A 26,280-nucleotide genomic window follows, 5' to 3' on the forward strand; every position below is an offset into this window, starting at 1 on the left:
GAGCAGTAACACACTCACACACGCAAACAGTTCCCACTGAAAAGTCATTCATTGATTTGTGGGCTGTAAGCTGCTTGCACACTTGAGTCCATTGACTTTCCTCAGCTATTTTCTCAGGAGGGGGCAGAAAGAGCTGGTGTACATAAAGAACCAATTATGACACAGCTGCTTTTCCTGTTCGAGTTCCAACAAGACAAGCAAAATTCAAGTGCTGTTTGTCAGATAAAACACCACATCTTTGTGCCTTTCCAAAGTCAGGCTCGTTGAATTTTATTAAATGTGTTTGGAGTTCAGATTTATTCTGTGCACGGTGCTTGTGGGAAGATCTTGCTCAGCTATATATACATATGCATACACATTTACACACTGCATACACATGCGCACATATGTACACATACAAACACGTGCTCAAACAAAATAAACAAAATCTCAGTGACTCAATCAACTTTTCCTACTCTGTTTTTTATGTGCATTTTGGTGATAAATATTAACGTTTAACTCAACAAGTGCCTTCTTTGGAGTAAAGCCAAAGGTAAATATTATTTTCTCACTATTGGATACTTTGTTTTTGACATTACATATAAACAGAAAAACTGAAAAAATGGAGGCTGACATTACAAAGTCTGACTTTTTTGTTGTTTTGTTTCAAGAAAACCTAATCTAGTGTTATTAGTGGGGTTTTTTTTTATTTTTATTTTGCTTGTTTTGTGGAGACGCTCATAGGGCACGCACACAAAACACTGTTAAATATAATTAAATATAATTAGAGATTTGATCCTTACCTAGTGTTCTGGTCAAATTTGACCTGTTTTGACATTTGACACCAGCAAAAATACAGAGCATTTTATTTCCCAACGCCTAACATACCTACGATTTGTCACGGCCCAAGGTGTCTCATAGTAATGCTAAAGGTACCCTTCCGCGTCCTTTTGAGGCGCTCCAGATTGTCCAATAGAATGCTGCTTGCAGTGGTAACACGCTTAAAAGAAATCTGTATCTGAGTGACTTCTAACCCCTAAGTGTTTGATTCAGATGTATTTCAATGTCTATTTATACACCCACATACAATTTACAAGCATACATCATTCAAGCTGCAGCTCTACTGAACACAAGCTGCTATGGGTGCATCATAAAAAAGAGAGAGGAAGAAAAACACTGTGCATTGTCTTTTGTAGCTGAGGGTAAAAAAGTATTTTTCCAAGAGAGAGAAGGTAGAGAAAGAGTTATTTCCTGTTGCTGTAGCAGCAAATGTGCCAGAAAATGAGGGCTGCCAGTACCTTATCTTCAAGCTCAGGTCTGTGAAGGTAAGGTCTCTTTAGCTCATTATAAATGAGACCAAAGCTTGATTTGTAGTTCTCTTTTGAATCCTGCATTGAAATGCAGAATTGCTCTAGTATCACTAGTAAAACTGAGCTTATCATGTTGGACTTGGAGCTAACTAATATTGGACAATCATTACTTTCACTAATGCAAGAGTTAGAGAGAGACGACTTGAGAACTGCCTAAATCTATACACAGACTGAGAATAATAGGTTAAATCTTTGTATAACTGTACATATGCTTTTTCTTTTTCAAAGTTACACTACAGCAGAGAGGAGACCAGAAATAGAGACACAGACACATGACACACAGTAATAGCTACTGGAGAGATGTAGAAGAGGAACTGTTGAGGTCTAACTCCCCAGTGTTTCAACAGCCATGATCCCATACATTATGTATGTGTTAGTGAGTGTGCTGGTGCTTTCGGGATGTGTGCATATGAGGCTGAGAAGAAACAGCACCACCACTAGAATTAGCAGGACAACAAAAAAGACTGGGTGAAAGACTTTTAAAAGACGATGTGATTTCATAGGTGCAGGTCTTGCATCACGAACAGCTCTTCTAATCTCTTCAGATACCTACAGAATGGAGTCTTGTGTGTACTACCAGGCATCGTATCATTCAGCAGACCAAAACAATGACTGTTATGCCACTACCTGTAAGAAATGCTCAAAACAATAGCAGCACATAGAGTGCATGGAGTAAAGACAGCTCTATCAAACATGTTGAATAAAGCTGCTGTGGCTATCGCGAGTGCTATTTCTTTCACATGAGGATTATGTTATGTAACGTTCCACACAGTGGCGAGGCCACTGATGATGTAGATGATGGCATTATTAACAGTAGGTCTTAAAAACATGACAATGCAAAATTTGCAAATTAGTGTATGAGCGTAACGAGGTTAGCACTGAGATTTGGGACGCACAGGAGGCTAAACAGCTTTCTCAAGAAAATGCTGTCCAAAAGAAATGATAGAGTAACTGAAGTCCTTTGTCACATTATCTAACAAGTAACCCTCCAAAAAAACAACAAAAAAACCTATGAAATATTGGTCGGTAGGTAGAGCTTGCTGGCTGCCTCTCATTTTTTCACAATCTCTCAAATGTCATGGGGCTTTTATGGTGAGTCTGAAGCAATCGCACAAAAAGATAGGTGAGGAGCAAAGAGACAGGTTGATACAGATTTCAGTCAAAGGCTTATAACTGGTTGGGTTTTGCTTCTTTTTTCAGGCATCTTATAGTAAAGACAGACAGGAACTGTTGAGGAAGAGGAGAAGGGGAACGACATGCAGCAAATTACCAGGGCTCAGCTGCTGAGGGGCTGGTCATCTGTCACATAATGAGTGAGCATTCATCCACCTCTATGAGGCAAAAAAACTTCTTTGCAATTTTTATGGGCAAATTGAAAATGTGCATAAAAACATGGATGGAAAATCATCTACTGTGACATGGAAACAGGCAGGATAGGCCTTTTTTTCCACCTTCACATTTAGCCATAAAATAAATAATAGACCCTGTTAGTATACCCAAACACTTACCATCAAACTCAGCCGGCCCAACACCTACGATGATAATGGAAAGAGGGAGTGATGCCGCCTGTTCAGACAAAAGGAAAGATGATCCACATTAACTCATTAGATTTTTAAAGCCACGGGTGAGAAGCAGGAAATTAAATGTTGATTCACACTTGTTAAACGTTTTATCTTGTTTTGGGTGAGGCTATTAACCTGATGCAGCAGCCTACATTTTGTGATTTAAAGTAATGACCTGAGAAATTTACTTTGCACTGCGTGATGGGTAATTAGGATGAAGACAATAACAGAGAGCTTGCTTTTAATGCTCTACACTGTGTGCTTTGAGAAACCTCAGAACCCAACCAAACACTGCTTAAAAATTAATTTGATGGGTTACTGAAATTACTGACCTCTTCAAACACTACGTCAATAAAGATGAAAAAAACTCCCCTCTGTTCAAGAAAAGCTTCACTTAGAGGCTCTTACCAAAGAATGCTAATCGTTTTTATCCAAACAATGTAAAAACATTATCTTCACCCCACATGCAGGAGAGTCAGTGGGGTCACAGAGGGCTGTTATTCATCAGTACGCCTGCAGCTTTAATTTTTAACACATGCATGCAAGGGAGTTGTATACATGTGGTGTTTGTTTACTCACATTGACCACAGCCTCTTTGGTCTGGACCATGTCAGATATCACTCCATCTGTGATCATCAACAGGACAAAGTACTGAGAGCCATCTGTAATCTCTGCTGCACAGCTGGGGAATGTGCATAGACAGACACACGGACACCCACGCACACACATAGACACACACATAGAAATACACAGGTTAAAGCTAATAATCTGTGCAAAGAAAACATAAGAAGGCCTGTCTGTTTTCGGGGCAATGAGCTGCAGACGAGACTGATTCAAGCTTTGTCAAAAAAGACAAAACAAAATTTATTGAGAGCTTATATAGAATTATTAATGCTCCTGTAGAACATTAATAAATAATAATCAAATAGTCAAATGCAAAAACAGACAATTATAAAGTACCAGAGTGAAAGTGATCGTTCTGTCATAAAACGTGTCATCCATTCTTTAAATTACTGCCATGTTGACTATTGCTGTTGGATACATGCTTGCCTTAGTCCCATAGGAAACTGCAGTTTCAAAATATAAATGCAAAATATAAATTCTTTTGAATTGAAATCATGAATTACACTAAACTTGAAAATGTCAGCTTCAGAAATTTCTTTTTACACATTTTGAACTGATAATAGATTTGAAAGTTTCAAACAGCTTGCCTGGACACAAAGACCACTTAAATGGCCCGTTTTCTACTTTCTGTTGTAGATGGTAAATGAACTGGTTTGGACTGATTTAGCACTTTTCTATCTGAGCACTCAAAGCGCTTTACACAACTTGTATATTCACCCATTCTACGCTGTTTCTAAGTGCTTCCTATCTAACATCCTCTTTCCTCACACATTCATACTCCGATGGATGCAATGGAGAGAAACATGGGGGTCCTTTCCCAGGGATACTTTCCATAAAGACTGGAGCACACTGTGATCGAACCATCAACCTTCCAGTTAGTAGCTGACCTGCTCTACCAGCTGAGAAACAGAAAAAAGATTAATTTATATTATCCTGAGCCTCAATTCATCCTCTGTGTGAAATAAGGCATTTTAGCTTCTATTTTAATCTCTACTTTATTTATGTTAAAGTAGATGCTAATGTGGGACTAGGCTCTGTAGCGCTTACAAAGGGATACACTAATAAATAACTTTTTTTAATAACAAAAAAATAAATAAATGCTAAAGTTTTGCCGATACCTAATATGACCGATGTTTATGGTGGATAATGTTAGCAAAATATGCTTGACAATGACTACTATTTCTCTTACACAATCCTGCCTTGCTATAACACAATACAGACTTAAACTATATATAGTTACTGCAATAAAAAGTGGACTTCATATCTTTCACCCAGCATAGCGACCCATCCACTCACACCCTGAGCCAGAAACCTTTTAATAATAACAAGCACCCCAAAGTTAAAATCCTGCAACCGCACTTCTCATTTTTCCACTGCTCTTCATTCCCTGTCCATCATGGGGAATGATAACAAAACAAGAGTATGTACTCACATCGCTAAAGATCAACTTTAACTCGATATGAAGTCAAATGAGTTTCAAGCTGGATGTGTCTGCGTGTGTTTTTTACCTGCTGCTTGTGAATTTACTGTTAGAGGGAAGAATCTATCACCACTGACTTCCCTGTTTTGTGTTGATGAAAACAGTATAAATCTGTGTCAGTCAGTGTTTCTGTGCCTTTGTGTGTAATTGTGTGTGGGTGTGGTGTTAATAAATGGGATTGTAGCATACTGCTAGGATGATTTTGTGAGTATGTGAGTTTTTTATTTATACTCTCTTAGCACCACTTTAATGCCTTCTGCTGCTTGGCAGGTGGCATTCCAACACAGGGTGGGATATATAAATGACAACTGATCATTCAGTGCACGTAAGTTTTAACGTCCAACATTCTGTTCTGCTCGAACAACCAGAGCAAAAACATGCAATTTACTATGGCAGCAAAATCTTTTTCTTTCCCGTTTTTTTGTAACACATCTAGGAACCACTTCAGAAATAAAGATGCAGGATATATATAACGGCTATTTGCACAAAGAATCTTAACCTTGAAATTCTGAAATACTAAAAAAAAAAAGATTTACACATTTCCTGTGTCTCCAGTGCTTTTACTTTTTGAATGTGTTTAAGTGTCAAAGTCATAAAAAATATTGATACAAAGTGACAATATGTTTTTTTGTCATTTGTTTAGTCTTTGACTCCACTGTTATTGCCTTCATCAGATTTCAGATAACACCAGGATGATGTACAAACATCAGATTGATCAGTACTGGTACTTACTGAGGACATCAGAATACCAGATTTTCTTAATTCCCCTGCTCATTTCAACTTTAAAAAATGCCATGCTGCGCAAATTATACATGCGATGAACCAAATAGGTGTCCATAGAGCTACAAAGCCCAGGAGCCTAGACTTACTGTTTTTTGCAGCTTAATATAAGAGATTATAAAGATTTTTTTAATTATTATATATCCCTGTATAAAAAAATGATATTTAACTCCTCATCACAGCTGTCTCCTGTCTAAACTTCTGACCTCCAAACTTTCACAAACAGCATTGCACATATATATATAATCTTAATGCTACTCAAATTCATAGCTTTCTCCAGGATTTACAATTATTAAAAACTAATTTGATGTAACTACGCACACCTACTACTTAAAAATATAATATTTTACCGCATACATCCATCTTGTTTTTTTTTTCCACTGTTTTCACTGAGATTTGAATTTGAATGCTAATCAATAAAATCAAAATCAAATCAAAAAATCAAAATCAAATCTTCAAACTTACTTTGCTACTTTGTTGATAACAGGTGCAAAGTTAGTAGGTCCATACAGCTGCACCGCCCTCAGGCTCTGAAAATAAGTCTCCAGGACTCCCTCGATGCCCACACAGTTTGGATTATCATTGTCACCATTCTGCAACAAACAGCAGACATTGCCCTTATGAAGTATGCAGTGCACATATAGTGTATATTAAATATTGTACACAGGCTGGATATGCTGCTGTCAGCTTTGATAAAATCAAATCTATCTACATTTAACTGATTATAATCTGATTAGATTCATCACTGGGTGATGAAGCTCATTTAAAAAGAGAGTACACACATTTACAACCTGAGTCAGTTTCACTCTTTAAACTAAAAAACTGGCTACTTTCTCACATAGCTGCCCAGCTCCGGCACAAGCAGCAAGTATCCAGTTTTAAAGGTTTCAAAAACACATACAAATGTTAGGAAATGCACTCTGTCCTTGAAGCATTCATCAACATGAAACATGAGCACAGATAGATATTTTCTATTCAAAGTTTCCACATCATGTCACATTTTTAAAGAAACCAGAAGGACAAAAGAAACTTCTTTTTTTTTTTTTTTTACTACCTGCAAGTCATTTTTGACCAGATTTGATGCCTGAGACTTGTGAAACTGGAGTCATGGCACTGCGTGTTATATTCTGCACATTCACCCTTTTTATCAGTGATGGAATATTTTAACTAACACTGGAGATGAGTTACATGTTATGTGGACATCAAAATACTACTCCTTTGTCACTACTACTTCACAACACTAACTATAATCACCCTGAAACCAACAGCAGATGGACCAGTGTTAAAGAGCTAGCAAATGTTAGCTAATCCGCTCTCATCATTTTTTGTAAATGTTTAAATGCTAACTACTTTCTTGTCCTTTTCCTTCCAAACAGTAATATTACACAGGAACATTCCAACCAGTAACATAGTAAATAATACATACAACAATCTGCACTTTTCTCCCATCCTGGCATATATGTAAACATCACCAGCACGCTGCTGTTTCAGTGGTTACAAGGTCCAAGAACTTCAGTTGTTCTTTTAGTTTTTTGACATATGATCCAAAAATGCATGGTTGGAAACAGATGGGAAACTGTCAGGTCTCTGTTCCCGTTATTAACCAGTTTTAACCAGCGTGACGAAAGGCATATGGATAAAAATGCCAAATGTTAAATCACTTTGATCAGCCAGATTCCCCTTGCCAACTTTTTATATGCGGTGATTGCATTCACTGCAGTGTCTTTGGGGGAAAAAAAACATTTTTTAATGGAAAGGACTGTTGCCCTTGTGGTCTTCAAACTGAAAGAGCTAAAACACTCTGGATCATAAGAAGTGAGATCAGTTAAATGCAAAAAACATTGTTACAGAAAGAAAACAATAGAATCAAAGAAAAATGAATGCATTTTTTTTAAGTAGTAGTTATTTCTAAGAAGTTTTCCTATTTTTTAAAAAAAAAATCCTGCAGTTGTCCTGTCTGTTGAAGCACTTCTGTAAGACCGCAGCAATCAATACTTTCACAGCACAGGTAGGTACTTCAGCTTCATATCCACTGATTTTTTATTGGTTTGTCCCCTCGGGAGGGAGCCGGGAGGAAGTGGAGCGGATCCTGAGAGATTCCTGCTGGCAGGCAGATGAGCCAACTTCTCAACTTGTACAAACAGCTGGTGTCACGGCCGCATCTTCTAGTCCAGCACACCCTGCCACAGATGAACTGTGCATATTTGCCTTCTACATTTAAACTGTGCGTGTGTTTCTTACCAGCGGGAACGCGTGGGAGATTTTGCCATCGGGGGGCAGCTTAGCACCGAAGCCATAGGCAGGAAAGAGCTTATCGCTGTCGTAGTCCTGGATAATTTCTCCCACTGCTTTCAGTGCCATGGCATATGCATTCATTTGGTACGGACTCATATAATGGAGGGAGGTGGGCTGGGATGGGTTACCTTAGAAGAGGAAACACACATGCACACAGAGCACAATGTGAAGTGAACAGTGCCTCCTTCTCTCTGGTTTGTTTTCATCTGCAAAATACAAGCAACACTAAATCACCAGTGGAAAACTATGAGATGATCAATGCCAAGAAAATACCATATGTTTCATCTCCTTCTTTCAGGTTTTCCCGATGCAGCAAACAGAGACAGGCTATGGCTGTGATGAATTATGTAAAGACTTGTGGGTGTACCAGTAAAATCTGATAGTTGCAGGGAAAGAAGACACTTTTTATCTCTGGAAAATCAAAGACTCACGGAAACAGGATTTTGTATGGGGAATTAAAGAGTTTATGCAATCATGCTAAATGTCTTAAGAAAATGCATTGGTATTGCTAGCGCTGTAATTATTGCACACATATAAAGATCACAGAATGTGACTAAAAGACAGCTCTCTCTTTGCCCCCTTGGGATAAGGTGGTTTGGACTCTCTCTTCCATTCTAAAAAGAGTGCCCTGCTTTTAAAGGGGATGAAGGGGAGGGGTATGGGGGGGTGATTTGATTATCCACGACAGATGCCTGCTCCCCACACACCCACTGATAATGTATTCCCCCTAATCCCATCAAGCTCCCAACTGCGCTGCAGGTGCACCTCTGGCCATGAAAATACCAGACACATTCACCATTCCCTGTGCACGTTGCACGGTTGACTGCACGTTCCATCATGTGAAAATAAGAGCCTTAATGTAACAATCTATCCAGCACCCACCATCAAGAAGTTGAGTATACCTGCCAATGAAAGGTGAAGGGTCAAATTATATTAGGGAAAGAAATACCTTTGCTGTGTCTAACAGCAGAAAGCACAGTTTCAGACAGAGGAGACTGCAGTTAGGAGAAAACACGAGGTGATATAACTGAATAGCATGCTAATTAAGTAGCATAAAGGCACATTTCTCATATATCATTTCCCCAGCAAGAGCCAATCAAGCTTCGTGCTGAATCCAGACTTCTGTTAAATACAGCTGATTTGCACATTTACCACCACTTCCAGCTTAATGCTTTTAAACTAAACTGTTTTAAGCTTGTACAGTTTTGTCAAGAGCACCTGGAGTAGAATATATTTTTGATTGAAGCATGGGAATCTCCACAATGCTCACACCAAAAGAACAGACAGTGTAAAAATGCTTTTTAACATCGTCACAAATAAATCCACGTATGTCTGTTTGTCTGTTCTTCTCATCTTTTTACCTGTCCATCTGATCTACCTCAAACTTGGCAGATCAATTGCGAGGGACTACATAGTTTGATTAAAAGTAATAGTGAGTGTTTGGAAGGTTACTTTTATAATGTATTCCACTACAGATTACAGAATACATGCCCCAAAATGTATTTTGTAACGTATTCAGTTACGTTACTCAATGACAGTAACATATTCTGAATACTTTGGATTACTTAATATGTTATCAAGCTTTTTATAACTACATGAATGTACTATTGCTGTGTGATTTATTACTATTACTGAAGGTTACTCGCCATACCAATACCAACTAGATTTTTAAATCTTAATATAATATTAATATTAATATAATATTAATATAATCTTAACATAAATGAGTAACAGTAGGTATATAAAACAGGTCCGCGGCTGCGAACCGTAGTAAAGGGACCTCTGGCGGGTTCCGTGTGGGGCTCATAGCCGAAAACTAGCTTTACTTTGTTGTCTGGGTCAACTTTGCTAGCGAGAGACAGAGAGAGGCGTTGAAAGGCTGCTCCAACTGAACTTACTGTTTTGGAGGAAAAAACGAACACAGTGTACAGTCGAGTCTTAATAGCTTACTTACAACTGGACTATACTGCCCACGAGGCTAAATTCTTTAGGGCTATGCCTGTAACACTCTGCCTATTGCCTTCATATTAAATCATTTTTTGAACAATAATTTAAAAAAATATTTCGTCACCTCATTGTGCAAGTAGAGGTGACATGGGCCGCAAGGTTGAGCATTAGAGCCTCTTAATGTATGTTTTGTTTGGGTTTCCACCGGCGTGGAATTACCAAAAATAGAGAGGGGACAGCCTAACATATGAAACAGGAAAAGACCGCCGTGTAATCCCTGTATTTCAAGAAAGTAACTGTATTCTGAGTACCACCTTTTTAAACGGCAACTGTAACGGAATACAGTTACTCATATTTTGTATTTTAAACACGTAACAGCGGTACACGTATTCTGTTACTCCCCAACACCGGTAATAGTTTTATATTTTGATAACATGAGCCCCTATAGGACAGCACTTAATGACAGTGGGAAGGAAGACCTCTGTCAGAAGACTTATGGAGGGTTAGCCATCTGCCACAAGTGATGGGGAGGAAGGGAAAGAGAAGCATAAAGAGCACAAACAGGACAAAAACAAGTTTAAGACATGCAAAGGTAATATATATAAGTGTATGGGGAGTGAATGGAGGGGGAATGGATGCTTACTGGATTGTGGGAAGCCTCCATTCAGCTTTAGCCTGTAGCAGCAGGACCATTAAGGGATGGTTAACGGTCACCTGATCCAGCCCTCACTATAAACTTGATTAACAAGTACAGTTTAAAGCCTTACTGCTGTCTCCTAAACCCAAACTGGAAGCTGTTTCCACTCGACTTCTGGAAACTCCAGGAATCGCAAGTCTGTACTCAGAGAGTGCGCGTTGTCCCACCTAGAGTACCAAATGCTTTCTTAGCATCTGTTTAAGACAGGATGCTTCTCATTTTGACGATATTGTGCAGATAAAAGAAGGCAGTCATAGTTCTTTGTTAAATATGGAAGTTAAAGGACATGTCCTAGCCAAAACGGACTCCAAGGTTCCTGGGAGTAGTGCTGGAGGTGAAGGTAATACCATACAATATAAGTAAGTTCATATTATTATTAAAAAACAATAATAATGCTATTATGCAGTAATATTTGCAGTTAGGAAGCTAAATTGAGTGGGTGATTAGATTTGGTTAACGTAAGGAATCGAATCCAGTAGAAACAGCTGACCTGCGCCAAACTACAGATTAGCAGCACATCATAACCAAAGCAAAACAGACTGTAGTCACAACATACTGTGAAGTATTGCTTTGCAAATGCTCACATGAGCTTTTGAGCATACCAACAAGGGCAAAACCAAAATATTAAGAATAAGTTCATACCATGTACCCTACATTAGTTTTGCTTGCTAGCATGCTAATAGGTGCTACTTAATAGGTGTAAGTGCAGAGGAGTATTTTCCTGGGAAAACCAAAGAATGGCACAAACATTGTATTAAAATTTTTTGGTAGGTCAAAAAAAAGTAATATGTGCACACATCACAATAAAGCAAAATGGTTGTGAGGCAGTGACTTACCATTAGACGCGGTGAAGTCTATCGCCACAGTGAAATTGAGTTGTGTTCTGTGGTAAATAAAATAAAAAGAAACATGAAAGAGTAACACGCACTTTAGCCCACTTGACAAACACTCTACAAACCCTTCGAACACACAACTCTACCAACACGACAAGCTGTAACTCGGTCTCGGTAACTAGCTAATTAGAATGGAAGGACAATATTCCCTTCACCATCTTGAAGCGCTAATTAGATAAAACAAATAGAGCTGCTAATTAAAAGTGAATGAACTGAATAAATTAGTTATTTACAAATAAGATTTGCAAACACCGACTTCCTCAAAGCTTCACCCTTTCAAAGCCAATATGAGCTCAGTGTGGTGCTCAGCATGATGCTTTTGGGAAACATAATCTTGAGAGATACTGGCACAAAGACACAAACCCTCAAAATGGTGGCTGTTGACACTCACTGTGAGCGCGGGCTAATTATTATTCTACTCACCCTCCTCGGATGAAATCCACAAAGGTATACTCAGACTCCACTTTGAAGGACAGCAGTGTTACCTGGCAAACACACACATACCAAAACGCATACAGAGCGATAAACAGAACAGGACGGTGGGAGAGGGACCAGGGCCAGGCAAAAAAACTAAACAGGTGGCCAGCCAGTGAAAAGAAGCAGATGTAAGAGGTGATGATACCTATACTACTATATGATTCTATAAGACATCAGTAAATAGCAATACAGAAGAAATGACAGGCAGTTATGGGTGACGTGGGTGCACTCACAGTTCCAGAATTGATGTATTTCTTTTTTTTGCCTTTCTTCTTGGGATTTAAAACCTGCCCGTGACAGAAAGAGCACATTAGTGATGATGAGTGCCTCCATAAAACCACCTTATAGCTTAAAATGAAGTGCAAAAATGAACATGAATAATTCAGCAGATTGCTGATAATGGTGGCAGCCTACAAATCGATCTGATGTGTGTATAGAGAATTGAGAGAACATCCGTGTGCACGTCCGTCACTATAAAGCTCATCAAAGAGCTTTCTGTTTTTTTCTCTCCTTCAGACCACGTGGTTTTCCAGTAATTATGTTGCAACATTACTATTAATTTGTTTGGCTGGAACAAAGTACATCTTTACTGAGGAGATTTGAATAAGCTGGGGGCAATAATAGATTTGTCAGTTCAGTGTGCGCTTGTTGATTTTTCCAGCAAAATAATGCAACACATTTATTGGTTTCTATTTTATTTGTGAGTGTGTGTGTGTGTGTGTGTGTGTGTGTGTGTGTGTGTGTGTGTGTGTGTGTGTGTGTGTGTGTGTGTGTGTGTGTGTGTGTGTAATGACTGATATTATTTATTTCATGGCGTATACTGGTGTAATGTTAACAGTGCATCCCATGGCTGATTAAAATCTGCTTGTCTGGACTTCATCACCTTTGACAGGAGCCACAGAGTCTCCACTGTGTTTTACAGTCAGCTACAGACACTCAGTGCTGCATCTCTCTACTGACCTCTTTCATGAATATTCACAACAACTTGAAGTGAAACTTTTAAATTTGGATGGTGTTACCACTGATTTTCAGCCCAGTTCTTGTGTAACTTGGCATACCTCAGCCCTTTCTCCCTTTTTCCCTTTCTTAGTTTCCTGGCATCCACCCTTCCACTGAGACCATTTCTGATGAGGATTTGGTGAAGAGAAGACGGATCTATGACGTGCCAGATGTATCTCTTAAGTCTTTGCTGGATTTTTTTCCTGTTTCTTAAGGACATGACTTTGTGATGCAGATATATTTTTTTAGGTACGTCACTTCTTCTTTTGTCCAGCTTCCTCAACATTTTTAAGGACACACTGCACACCATGTCGAGGTATACCACAAATAGCATATCAGCCAATTTTTCACTAACAGCTCATTGTGAATCACCTTGTTGGCGCAAAAATACTATGTGTCAGGCTGTGCAATAGGGGAGTTTGTAGTGTAGTGCACTTGCTTCTATCATGAAGACTCAAATGGCACTAAATACTAGGAATGACCCAGGTGCATTTTTTGTGCTTGAATGATTCATAGGTCAGTGTTAAGTAGCTTAACAAACAAACAAAAAACTTTCTTTGAAAATAGTCAGGCAGGATTAAAGGATTAAAGGACTGGACTAAAAATGAGTGAAAAAGCTTCCAATGGACCACCAAGATGGTTCAGTTTGTTGAGAAAGGGACTCATATGTTAAAGGGCTAATATAAGGGCTCTGGTTTGATTCTACCTCAGGCAACTACCTGTATCATTGTGTGACGATCATATTATATTATAAATACCAATTCTTTTGTGTTTCAAATGCATTGTGGCCCTTGCAAATGTGATGATACATTCTCTGTGCGTTTATTCCCCACAGAACCTTTGCTCAATAGCATAAAACTATAAGGAAGTCTAGCTCCTACAGTAATCTAGAAGTCTAGAAACAAAACACAGTTGTGCAGTAGTACGTGTCCTTGTTACATACTCTGGAAATCAGTGCTGTTTATGCTAGCTGAACCCCCTCCTCTCTGTGATACTCTAAAATCAATGTACAAATGTGATGGAACTTGTTATACTGTATATATGAAAAGTGTCCTTTAGTGGGAATCAGTGCTAACCCACTAGCTAGGAAGCTCTCTCTTTCAGGTAGGAATACAAAGTTAGCACAATGCAACCTTATAAATGTGAAAACTTTTTTTTAAATTATGGACAATAAATCATTACTGCATATGCTAAATCCATATATTATTGTGACAATGCCAAAGTCATAACAAGGTATGTAAAAATACACGACTTTGTATTTTCAATTACCTGTCTGTTTATATGTTCCGGAAATTATCCTTTCAGCTGAAGGTTTCATAACCTTCAGCTTCATTCTTTTACATTTTTTATTTCATTTTATTTGTTTTTACATTCATCACTTGAAATCCAATCTTTCAGTTTAGAAAAAAATTGTGCCATTGTGAGGGTTCGAGGTTGTTAGAGATTAAAATCACCTAAATTGGATTTGCGAGGTCTTTATATGATGACGGTGGTATGAAATAACAAGCCATCTCCATGTTGTGTCTCACCTCATAGACATTGAACTGGTTCTGCCCCCGAGACAGCTCTCTGTAACTGGTGGTGAACTCGCCGATGAAGTCATGGCTACAGCAGACAGCACCCACACAGAAAAGCAAGCAGGAACAAAATGTTTTTTACATAAATCGTTTTTTTCATCTGAGCTACAGAGCTATATATTTTTTTCTTTCTTAATAACTGTCAAATATGGAATTGTTCCTATTAATCTCCAAATCAGGCCTATCTGTCCTTGCAGCATAAGTTTTGTAGCACATTGTGTCAAAACCCCTCAAGCTCTTCACCACCAAGTTTGTCTCACAGACTGTAAACAAGACGTTTCACTCCCTTCTAACACGAGGGATCAGTGTCTGAAGGTGTAGTGAGTGCTTATCTGCGAATGCTCTTACCTTCCATCTCGATCCCAGTCATAGACGTCTACCTTCACAGTTCTGAAACAGACAAGCACATATTATTTTTGAAGGCCGTGGGTTTTTTGTGAGAAACTTGAACCTCAAATTATGTTTGATTGAATAAAAAAATACTTTTTACGCCATCATATCAGGAGCAGATAGAGCTGATTTCAATTTCAATTTCAGATTTCAGAGAAAAAATGAATAGAAATTTCCACATATAACCTTGGAAGCATCATCTCAGCTTCATGAACAGCCAAATGTGCTGCATGTTGTTTGGCACCACAGCTAGCAGAGAGCTGCTTATTTATGATCTGCATGGAGCCAATGACATTTTCCATTCAGTTGGTTGTTATGGCACCCTCCTTTTCACAACTAGGACAAATAGTCAGTTCCCAGTAAATTGCAGTGATTTTTTTTTCACATTCAGTGAATGATTAAAACTAGTTGTGGTGACCAACTGGTCGTCCAGAGGTTGTTGGTTTCCATTATGAAGTAACTGCACAGGTCTCCCTGTCTCCAAACAACAGCAGTGTCATTTATAACCTCAGATTATTCACACATTTCAAACTGTCTCAGTAAGTCTGCACCAATGAATGAAACTCAACTGGTTGCCGACCTTTTGTATCCTTGTTATAGTCCTATAGAAAAGCAAGTGCCTGTGTCATTCTTCGTAAGTGCCTTGCTGAATGGTGTTGGTGGCCATGGTCCTCCAAGGTGCTCTTTCAGTCAAACAGTGCAGGAACATATTCGAGGTTTTCTTTTTCCAGTCTGGGTTTCTCTTCTTCTGCCTTTGCTTCTCTTGCCTTAGATTTTTCCACATGTACAAAGTCATAGTCAAAGTCGCTTCTCATTATGTGTCCAAAGAATCTTGCTTTCTGACATTTTTACATAGACATTTTCTGGTCTTTGCTCTTTTTGAAAAGCTCTTCAATAGTCAGTCTTTCCATGCATGACATTCTCATCATCTGCTGACGAACCACTTCTCTGCTGCCTTAACCTCCTATGACCTGGCATCCACATATGTGGACATCACATTTTGGGTTGTCTAGACCAAAATACTTAATTTTGCTCTACAAGGGCCTGATATCCACTTACGAGGACATTCCACTGTCCTATCGAAATTTAAAACAAATGTCCTCATATGTGGATCTGATTTTTCTCAGAAACAAAAATCAGGTAAAACAAATCAGGTAATTCTTTGTTTTTACATTCATCAGGTCCCAATCAGTCCAAATAGCAAAGAGAAGTTAAAAATGCATGCCATGAAAGAGTTCGGGTCTTAGGAAGTTAATGGTGTCTACAGTTTTCTTATTTATTGTCCCAGCTCCATTTCCATACATGAAGATATGTATATAGTCATCAAGGAATCACTTTGACTTGAAGGAAATTTATCAATCATCTAAAATCTTTGCTAAGTCAAAGAAAGCTTTTTTTGACTTTGCAATCCAAATAATTTGAACTTATCAACTTGTTGTAATATGGAATTCTTCACTCTGATTTTAAATGTGGAAATGTTGATTCTTGAGTTTTCCTTGTAGTCACGAACAGTCCCACTTTTACGACCATTCATTTACGTCTATGACTGTTTTCTGCAGGTTTTCTTCAGATGTTGAAATGTTTATAGAATCAGTTACTAATATGTTGCACTTAAATTGCAGTCTTGCAATAAATATATAACTATTTTGAATTTCTGTTTTAAATGCATGAGGTCCTGGCTGGACTGTTTAATGTGAATTTCCGTGTTTTTGACATACTGTCACAAACAGGCATGTAACTGCCAATTTCACCCCATTAAGTCACAAATTGTTAAAAGACTGATAGCCAATGACTCCATCTAATTCCAGTTTTATCTCCGTCCTAACAAAGCAAAGTCCCTTTGAAGACTGCAAATGACTGCAAATGGTCTCAGATCTGTTCTCTGTCTTTGAAGAAAAATATTTTAAAGGCAACAAGATTGAAAGTTTGTTGCACATGATCACAACAATTTTGTTTGTGCTGTGGTCTCCAACCAGCCTTTCCTCAATAGCATTAGCTGTAGCATTAGCATTACAGCAATAGCTGTAGCATTACATAAAGCTAGAAAGTCTCAAATATTGATAAACATCACAAAACGTTATATATAAATCAACCGGCTTAAAGTGGTTCAAATATAAAATGTGATGAATTCACAAAAATCTGTCAGATTTATGACAGGAGTCCTTGTTATAGCAACGGTGGCACTGTGCATTTCTGTAGTCAGTGGCTTAACAAATGCTCAGCATGGTCCAGCATGACTGAATATGTAACACAGGGCTGTCTTCAAACTAGGTCAGTCTCAATAACACCAGTGCTGGTCCCTGGGACACCACGACCGACTGCTGGCATTATTCTGACCGCCCCAGCAACAGGCGATGTCATCCACTTAAAAGTCTATCTGTGCCCGATTGTTCTTACTTTACCCAGAGAAAACAAATAGCTTACAACATGGAAGATCTCTGAAGGTTTCTAAATAGTCATAAAATACCTCGATATTAAATTTGATCATGTTTTCTGACCTGTCATAGTCACCATTGCAGAGAGCTCTAACAGGAATGGTGAAGGACTGCCACACTGGGTTCAGTGTGTTCTTGATCACCTCTGTCTTGTGGCAGATGGTGAACCTGCAAGCAAAAAAAAATCAGCCATGAGGAACAAAAAGGGAAAGAACATTTATACTGCTCCTTTTGTACCAGTGAAGATCCCCCCACTAATCTCCCATTCCTTCCTCTGCAATTGAGCAAAAGGCATTGTAAGCTTTTATATTTTTTCTGTCTGCTTAAGAATATCCAGAGGATATAACAGAAGAGTTTTATTTTCTTCTCCTTCCTGTTTTTTATTTTATTACTACAAAAATCTCTCCAAGGCACAGCAGTCGAAGCGATCTAAAAACTTAAACAAATGTGACTTCTGGTGGAACTCGAGTCAGAAGTGTACGTGCAGCAAAGTTGATTTGTATGGAAAATAAGTGTGTGAACCAGATGTGACAATGGGTATTATTAAATGTGGTCTTCATATGAAACACCTTCACAGAACACCTTCCATAACCTTTCTTTTACTAATAATGTGTTTGTGTGCTGTTTCACAGTTGAAAGTAGCACTTATTGAGTGCTTTCTGCTACACAGCACCACTTGGGAATAAGTACTGGAAGCGGTTTGGAGCAACAGTCATTATTTCGCAGCCCCACAGGCTGAAGAGTGTTAAATTTTGTAAATGAAATGATGTCAGATCATTGCTGATGTCTTTCCTCCTTACCAGTGCATTAACACACACTTGAAAACTCCAGAGCTCCAAAATGACAAAACTTCTGCTTTTATATGGTTGCTCATGCTCACATAACCACGTTGCCACCACCTGGCTTAGACTCTTAATTCTTATGGAAACACTAAGGGTGTAGTTAGTTTTTTACACACTACTTCCATATTTTGAATTCAGTTCAATTCAATTTTATTTATATAGCCCCAAATCACAACAACAGTTGCCTCATGGCACTTTATATTTTAAGGCAGACACTACAATAGTACATACAGAAAAAAACCCATGACCCCCTATGAGCAAGCACTATGGCGACAGTGGGAAGGAAAAACTCCCTTTTAACAGGAAGAAAGGGAGGGGCAGCCATCTGTAATGACCTGTTGGGGTGAGAGAAGGAAGACGGTAAAAGTCATGCTGTGGAATAGAGCCAGAGATTTTGGCGTAGAATTGTTAAGAATAACATCACGGTATAAGATGCCATGTATTACTGTTCATTACCGAGGTTGTATATACGTAATAATAATATGTCCTGGAATTTAAAACTTTACAATCTCAAATAGGATGTGATTTTTTTGCTAATCAGAGATTTGTACCCCTATACATACATACATATTAGGGGTGCAACGATACTCGTATCGATATTGAACCGTTCGATACAGTGCTTTTGGTTCGGTACGCATATGTATGACGATGCTGTCTGTGTTGAGCGCTCAGTGGATCTGCGCTCGACAGTGCAGCCTAGGCGGAGTAGTCGAACGCAGATTCACTGAGAGCAGGGCAAGCTAGACAGAAGTTAAGCTCTCCTTGCAACACGGCAAATTGAACCTCCCCCACCCTCATTCAGATGTGGTATTTTGGTTTTCATGTGAAGTATGACCCTGAAGGTAAGCGCGTCATGGACAAAAGTAAAACAGTATGTTGGATGTGCCATGCAATGCTCAATTACATTGGTGGGAACTAGTGTGTTAGCGCAGTTAGCTCGTTAACGTGTTGGCCGTCCAGCCCCACGCACGGGGCGATCCGCGGTAGCTCGTTAACGGAGATTTGCTGTGTTGTGGCGTTAACGTCATTTCAACGAGATTAACGCTGACAACACTAGTGGGAACACAATGAATATGACTGCACATTTATGCTGACATCATCCTAGTGCAAAGACAAGTGGAAGCAGACAAAAACAACAAGCACGCATGCTACAAACTTTACCCGAGTCATTTAGACAGCCGTTAGCACATGATTCTCCTTATGGGGACCTGATATGTTTAATATGCTGCTGAGAATATAGCCCAGAAGAAGCGTATAGTATAGCTTTTATTTTGGAAAGAGCCATTTCTGTGTAATAAACTCTCTTTTCCAAAGATGAGTGATTTCTCGATCAGATAGATTATTTTTTTTATTACTTTGTCATTTCAGCAACATTAAATTTAAAAACTGTACTTTTGAGTTAAAATATATATTTATAATTTTAATAAATGACAAATTAAAAAGGCATGAACATTTTTTTGTATCGAAAAAATATCAAACCGTGACACCAAAGTATCGAACTGAACCGAACCGTGAATTTTGTGTATCGTTGCACGCCTAATATATATATATATATATATATATATATATATATATATATATATATATATATATATATATATATGTGTGTGTGTGTGTGTGTGTGTGTATATATATATGTAGAGAGAGACAGAGAGAGAGAGAGAGAGAGATGTGTGTGTGTGTGTGTGTGTGTGTGTGTGCCTGAGGTCTGAGCCCACCCCAAATGTCAACACTCACGTTCCATCCTCATTACTGCGGTAGAAAACCAGGAAGGGGTCAGACTTGCCAAAAAAGTCTTTTTTATCCAGCTTGTTGGCACACAGCTGCATGGTAGCAATATCCTGACAGAGAGGAAGCGCAGGTGTCAATATAATTCAGAAGCAATTACAGTTTTTAAGTCAGCAACTTTGTTTCCTTCAACAACTCCTTTCTTGGTCACAAAGGTGAAGGTTTTTGTGGGACTTTGTGTGTGTGTGCTCACAATAGTTTTCAAAACAGAGCTTCGCACAGAATACAAAATACCTGGTGAGGTAAAAATCCGTGCATAATGTTGAAGCAAATAGGAACAGAATCTGAACCAGCAGCACACCAACAGTTTTTATGCTTTAATAACTGAATGCATGCACAGATTACAGTGGTTATAATCCATTTTTTTTAATTAAAATTGCAAATTTTATTAGGAAAAGATACTTATTTTATTATGGGATGGCTGCAATATTACGAGCAGGAGCAGAGGGAATGTTTCATAAATATGTATACACCGTTATAGCAGTTAGTAAGGAGCAGTATTATTTCTGCTTCTGGTTAGACAGACAGACAGACAGACAGACAGACAGACAGACAGACAGACAGACAGACAGACAGACAGACAGACAGATAGATAGATAGATAGATAGATAGATAGATAGATAGATAGATAGATAGATAGATAGATAGATAGATAGATAGATAGATAGATAGATAGATAGATAGAATGGCCTTTTAGCTATTTTCTCCTAAAGTAAGGCATTAGGGGAAACTGAAGCTTGTCATTGGCAGCTAGGGGTTGTCAGCTTGCACACACACACACACACACACACTTCTCAAAATTTCTGAAAAACATTTGGGGCTTGTCAGGGGCGATATGTCCCAGAGTAGCAATAGTAAATATTTCCGAGATAAGCCTGTTCACATAATGTTATCTGGAGCACACAAACACGCACATCGAAATTCTGTTAGCGTCTGACTGCCTGTTAATATATTGCTGTGGCAAGGAGTTGGCAAAAATAAAGGAGAAAATCCCATAGTTCATAGCAGGAAACCACCTTGACAGTTAATCTTAAATATATTTAGAGAACTGTGGAGAAGAGTGGCCAGCAAAATATCAAATGGCTATTGGCACTCTATTTACAAAACTCAGTATAAAGGTGGGTGGATTTAAAGTGATTTAGTGGACAAACTCAAACATTCATTACCAGGGATGATGATGTGATTAGCTGATTATACATTTGCTTTACACGGTAGTTAAACAGGTGTACTTAATGAGGTGGTCAAGATTGCAGAATGAAAACAGTGGCCTGAAAATCGAATCCTGAGGGACTCCACATGTCCCAGTTGTCATAATACACTGTGCGACAGGCAGGTTAGGACAGAAATATACAGAAATAATAGGTAAATAAAATAAAAGGTAAAAAAAAAAACTGTTTTATTGAGAACTTAGGAGCAAAAACAGAATACAAAACTCTGACTAGATGTGAACTGAGAACTTCCTGAGAACTTCCTGAGAATTTCCTGAGAACTGTGGAACCAATACAGACACCTGGGCTGTGTCCCAATTCAGGGTCTGCATGCTTGAAGTACGCGCACTATAAGTACGAGAAGTGCGGAAGTGAGAGGCTTGTGAAATGGGACGGTATACGCTTCGTCGCACTGTTCAGGTTGCCTAGCAACCATGATACTAACCGCGAGACACGTTACATACAGCTTTGTGTGACAGAAATGAAGGAGAAAAATGTTTTGTTGGTCATTCATTTTTGTCATGACATCTCTGTCATGATGTCTCTCATGACATATCTGAGGCTGAAACCACCGGACCGTAAAACATTGTTGGGCTTCATTTCTGTACTGAAAAGTCATTTAAGATTAGTTAGTAAATAACAATTAGTTAATGTTGTTCATGAGACTAAAGTCATCTCACTGTGGTAATGTGTGGTAACATTATAGTATTGTCAGATTATTAAGATATATATATATATACATATATATATACAGTGGGGCAAAAAAAGTATTTAGTCAGCCACCGATTGTGCAAGTTCCCCCACTTAAAATGATGACAGAGGTCAGTAATTTGCACCAGAGGTACACTTCAACTGTGAGAGACAGAATGTGAAAAAAAAATGGTAGGATTTGTAAAGAATTTATTCGTAAATTAGGGTGGAAAATAAGTATTTGGTCACCTCAAACAAGGAAAATCTCTGGCTCTCACAGACCTGTAACGTCTTCTGTAAGAAGCTTTTCTGTCCCCCACTCGTTACCTGTATGAATGGCACCTGTTTGAACTCATCATCTGTATAAAAGACACCTGTCCACAGCCTCAAACAGTCAGACTCCAAACTCCGCCATGGCCAAGACCAAAGAGCTTTCGAAGGACACCAAGAAAAGTATTGTAGACCTGCACCAGACTGGGAAGATTGAATCTACAATAGGCAAGCAGCTTGGTGTGAAAAAATCAACTGTGGGAGCAATCATCAGAAAATGGAAGACATACAAGACCACTGATAATCTCCCCCGATCTGGGGCTCCACTCAAGATCTCATCCCGTGGGGTCAAAATGATCATGAGAACGGTGAGCAAAGATCCCAGAACCACATGGGGGGACCTGGTGAATGACCTGCAGAGAGCTGGGACCAAAGTAACAAAGGTCACCATCAGTAACACACTACAACGGCAGGGAATCAAATCCCGCAGTGCCAGACGTGTTCCGCTGCTGAAGCCAGTGCATGTCCAGGCCCGTCTGAAGTTTGCCAGAGAGCACGTGGATGATACAGCAGAGGATTGGGAGAATGTCATGTGGTCAGATGAAACCAAAGTAGAACTTTTTGGTATAAACTCAACTCGTCGTGTTTGGAGGAAGAAGAATACTGAGTTGCATCCCAAGAACACCATACCTACTGTGAAGCATGGGGGTGGAAACATCATGCTATGGGGCTGTTTTTCTGCCAAGGGGACAGGACGACTGATCTGTGTTAAGGACAGAATGAATGGGGCCATGTATCGTGAGATTTTGAGCCAAAATCTCCTTCCATCAGTGAGAACTTTGAAGATAAAACGAGGCTGGGTCTTCCAACATGACAATGATCCAAAACACACCGCCCGGGCAACAAAGGGGTGGCTCTGTAAGAAGCATTTGAAAGTCCTGGAGTGGCCTAGCCAGTCTCCAGACCTCAACCCCATAGAAAATCTGTGGCGGGAGTTGAAAGTCCGTGTTGCTCGGCGACAGCCCCAAAACATCACTGCTCTCGAGAAGATCTGCATGGAGGAATGGGCCAAAATACCAGCTACTGTGTGTGCAAACCTGGTAAAGACCTATAGTAAACGTTTGACCTCTGTTATTGCCAACAAAGGTTATGTTACAAAGTATTGAGTTGTATTTTTGTTATTGACCAAATACTTATTTTCCACCCTGATTTACGAATAAATTCTTTACAAATCCTACCATGTGGATTCATGGATTTTTTTTTCACATTCTGTCTCTCACAGTTGAAGTGTACCTCTGGTGCAAATTACTGACCTCTGTCATCATTTTAGGTGGGGGAACTTGCACAATCGGTGGCTGACTAAATACTATGGTGTTCTTGGGATGCAACTCAGTATTCTTCTTCCTCCAAACACAACGAGTTGAGTTTATACCAAAAAGTTCTACTTTGGTTTCATCTGACCACATGACATTCTCCCAATCCTCTGCTGTATCATCCATGTGCTCTCTGGCAAACTTCAGACGGGCCTGGACATGCACTGGCTTCAGCAGCGGAACACGTCTGGCACTGCGGGATTTGATTCCCTGCCGTTGTAGTGTGTTACTGATGGTGACCTTTGTTACTTTGGTCCCAGCTCTCTGCAGGTCATTCACCAGGTCCCCCCCTGTGGTTCTGGGATCTTTGCTCACCGTTCTCATGAACAGTTTGACAACCCTCGGAGTATGTGGCAGGGACTAAACACGATCACAGACTTTAGAGGGAAAACCAGCACACCGCAGACCACGGCCTCTTTGTGTGAGGATCTAAACGTATTCTACGCTAGATTCGACACAGCGAACACCATGAGACCGGACAGTGTGCGCACCGCGGATGACGTCAGTGCGCACACTGTGTCTGAGGAGGATGTGCGGAGGTGCTTCAGGAAGGTGAACGCACACAAAGCTACTGGTCCGGACGGGATTCCCGGCCGCGTCCTCAAGTCATGCGCCACTCAGCTGGCTGGAATGTTCACGCACATCTTCAACCTTTCCCTCTCTCTGTCTGTAGTCCCAGCCTGCTTCAAAATGGCCACCATCGTCCCTGTACCCAAATCCTCCACCATCTCCTCATTGAACGACTGGCGACCTGTAGCCCTGACCCCCATCGTAAGCAAATGCTTCGAGAAGCTGGTCAGGGACTTCATCTGCTCTGCACTAGCCGACTCACTGGACCCTCTACAGTTCGCATACCGCCACAACAGGTCCACTGATGATGCCATAGCCCTGACACTACATACTGCCCTGTCACACCTGGAGAAGAGAGACACGTATGTGAGAATGCTGTTTGTAGATTACAGCTCAGCATTCAATACCATCGTTCCCTCGAAGCTGGACAGGAAACTGCAGGATCTAGGACTGAGCAGCTCCCTCTGCAACTGGATCCTTAGCTTCCTGTCTGACAGACGCCAAGTGGTCAGACTGGGCAGCATCACCTCATCCCCCGTCACACTGAACACTGGTGCTCCACAGGGGTGTGTACTGAGCCCTCTCCTGTACTCACTCTACACCTACGACTGCACAGCCACTAACAACTCCAACATCATTGTGAAGTTTGCGGACGACACTACAGTGGTGGGTCTTATCACCAACAGTGATGAGACGGCCTACAGGGAGGAGGTCAGCGCCCTGACCCACTGGTGTCAAGACAACCATCTCACCCTCAACGTCGCAAAGACAAAGGAGTTGATAGTGGACTTCCGGAGGTGCAGAGAAGTACACACCCCCATCACCATCAACGGCGCTGCTGTGGAGAGAGTGAGCAGCTTCCGGTTCCTTGGTGTACATCTGGCTGAGGATCTTACGTGGTCAGTACACACAAACAAAACAGTGAAGAAGGCGCAGCAGCGCGTCTTCTTTCTCAGGAGACTGAAAAGATTCGGCATGAGCCCCCGCATCCTCAGGACCTTCTATCACTGTGCCATTGAGAGCATCCTCACTGGATGCATCACCACCTGGTATGGCAACAGCACCGCCTACAACTGCAAAGCTCTCCAGCGAGTAGTGCGGTGCTCTGAACGGATAATTGGAGGTGAGCTTCCCTCCCTCCAAGACATCTACAGGAAGCGGTGCCTGAGGAAAGCGGGGAGGATCATCAAGGACTCCAGTCACCCCAGTCATAAACTGTTCAGACTGCTTCCATCAGGAAGGAGGTTCTGCAGCATCCGGTCCCGTACCAGCAGACTGAGAGACAGCTTCTTCCACCAGGCCATCAGACTGCTGAACACTTCATAGACACCTCACCTTCACTACTGGAACTTCAACATTATGCACTCCATACTGTACAGTAATGCCACTGTTTTGCACATGTCTCACTCTGTATATTTTACTTTATATATTTTATTTATTGTTTACTCTATTTAATTTGTAAAATATGTGTACACACACACACACACGTAGAAAAATATTTAGTATACACATTCAGGAATGCATATACTATTATATATTGTACATATATTTATTAGTTTCAGATGTAGCCATTCTTGTATTTTGCTTGTTTACATTATTGTATTTTGCACAACTCTGTTGCTTGTGAAGCTCGCACACAAGAATTTCACTCACATGTGCTGTACCAATGTACCTGCACATGTGATGTGACAATAAAAGTGATTTGATTTGATTTGATTTGATTTTGACCCCACGGGATGAGATCTTGTGTGGAGCCCCAGATCGAGGGAGATTATCAGTGGTCTTGTATGTCTTCCATTTTCTGATGATTGCTCCCACAGTTGATTTTTTCACACCAAGCTGCTTGCCTATTGTAGATTCACTCTTCCCAGTCTGGTGCAGGTCTACAATACTTTTCCTGTTGTCCTTCGAAAGCTCTTTGGTCTTGGCCATGGCGGAGTTTGGAGTCTGACTGTTTGAGGCTGTGGACAGGTGTCTTTTATACAGATGATGAGTTCAAACAGGTGCCATTCATACAGGTAACGAGTGGGGGAC

The 26,280-nt window shown here is 40.0% G+C and overlaps 1 protein-coding gene across 2 annotated transcripts in view; it reads right to left on the reverse strand.

Moving 5' to 3' along the window:
• cpne9 (copine family member IX) overlaps positions 1 to 26,280 on the reverse strand; it is a 119,176-nt gene that overhangs the window by 11,372 nt on the left and 81,524 nt on the right. For both annotated transcript variants that reach the window (XM_085394881.1, XM_085394882.1), the window contains exons 9-19: positions 20,085 to 20,188; positions 17,569 to 17,673; positions 15,029 to 15,070; positions 14,633 to 14,708; positions 12,338 to 12,391; positions 12,051 to 12,112; positions 11,571 to 11,617; positions 8,037 to 8,218; positions 6,261 to 6,388; positions 3,491 to 3,593; positions 2,858 to 2,915 (exon numbers count right to left, since the gene is read on the reverse strand). In XM_085394881.1, coding sequence (XP_085251007.1) covers positions 2,858 to 2,915; positions 3,491 to 3,593; positions 6,261 to 6,388; positions 8,037 to 8,218; positions 11,571 to 11,617; positions 12,051 to 12,112; positions 12,338 to 12,391; positions 14,633 to 14,708; positions 15,029 to 15,070; positions 17,569 to 17,673; positions 20,085 to 20,188 — 961 coding nt within the window. The remainder of the gene's footprint in view (positions 1 to 2,857; positions 2,916 to 3,490; positions 3,594 to 6,260; positions 6,389 to 8,036; positions 8,219 to 11,570; positions 11,618 to 12,050; positions 12,113 to 12,337; positions 12,392 to 14,632; positions 14,709 to 15,028; positions 15,071 to 17,568; positions 17,674 to 20,084; positions 20,189 to 26,280) is intronic.

Source organism: Rhamphochromis longiceps, linkage group LG20, assembly GCF_057381845.1.
Source record: "Rhamphochromis longiceps isolate RC_006_pf linkage group LG20, R_longiceps_female_GT1.1, whole genome shotgun sequence".
NCBI lineage: Eukaryota > Metazoa > Chordata > Actinopteri > Cichliformes > Cichlidae > Rhamphochromis > Rhamphochromis longiceps.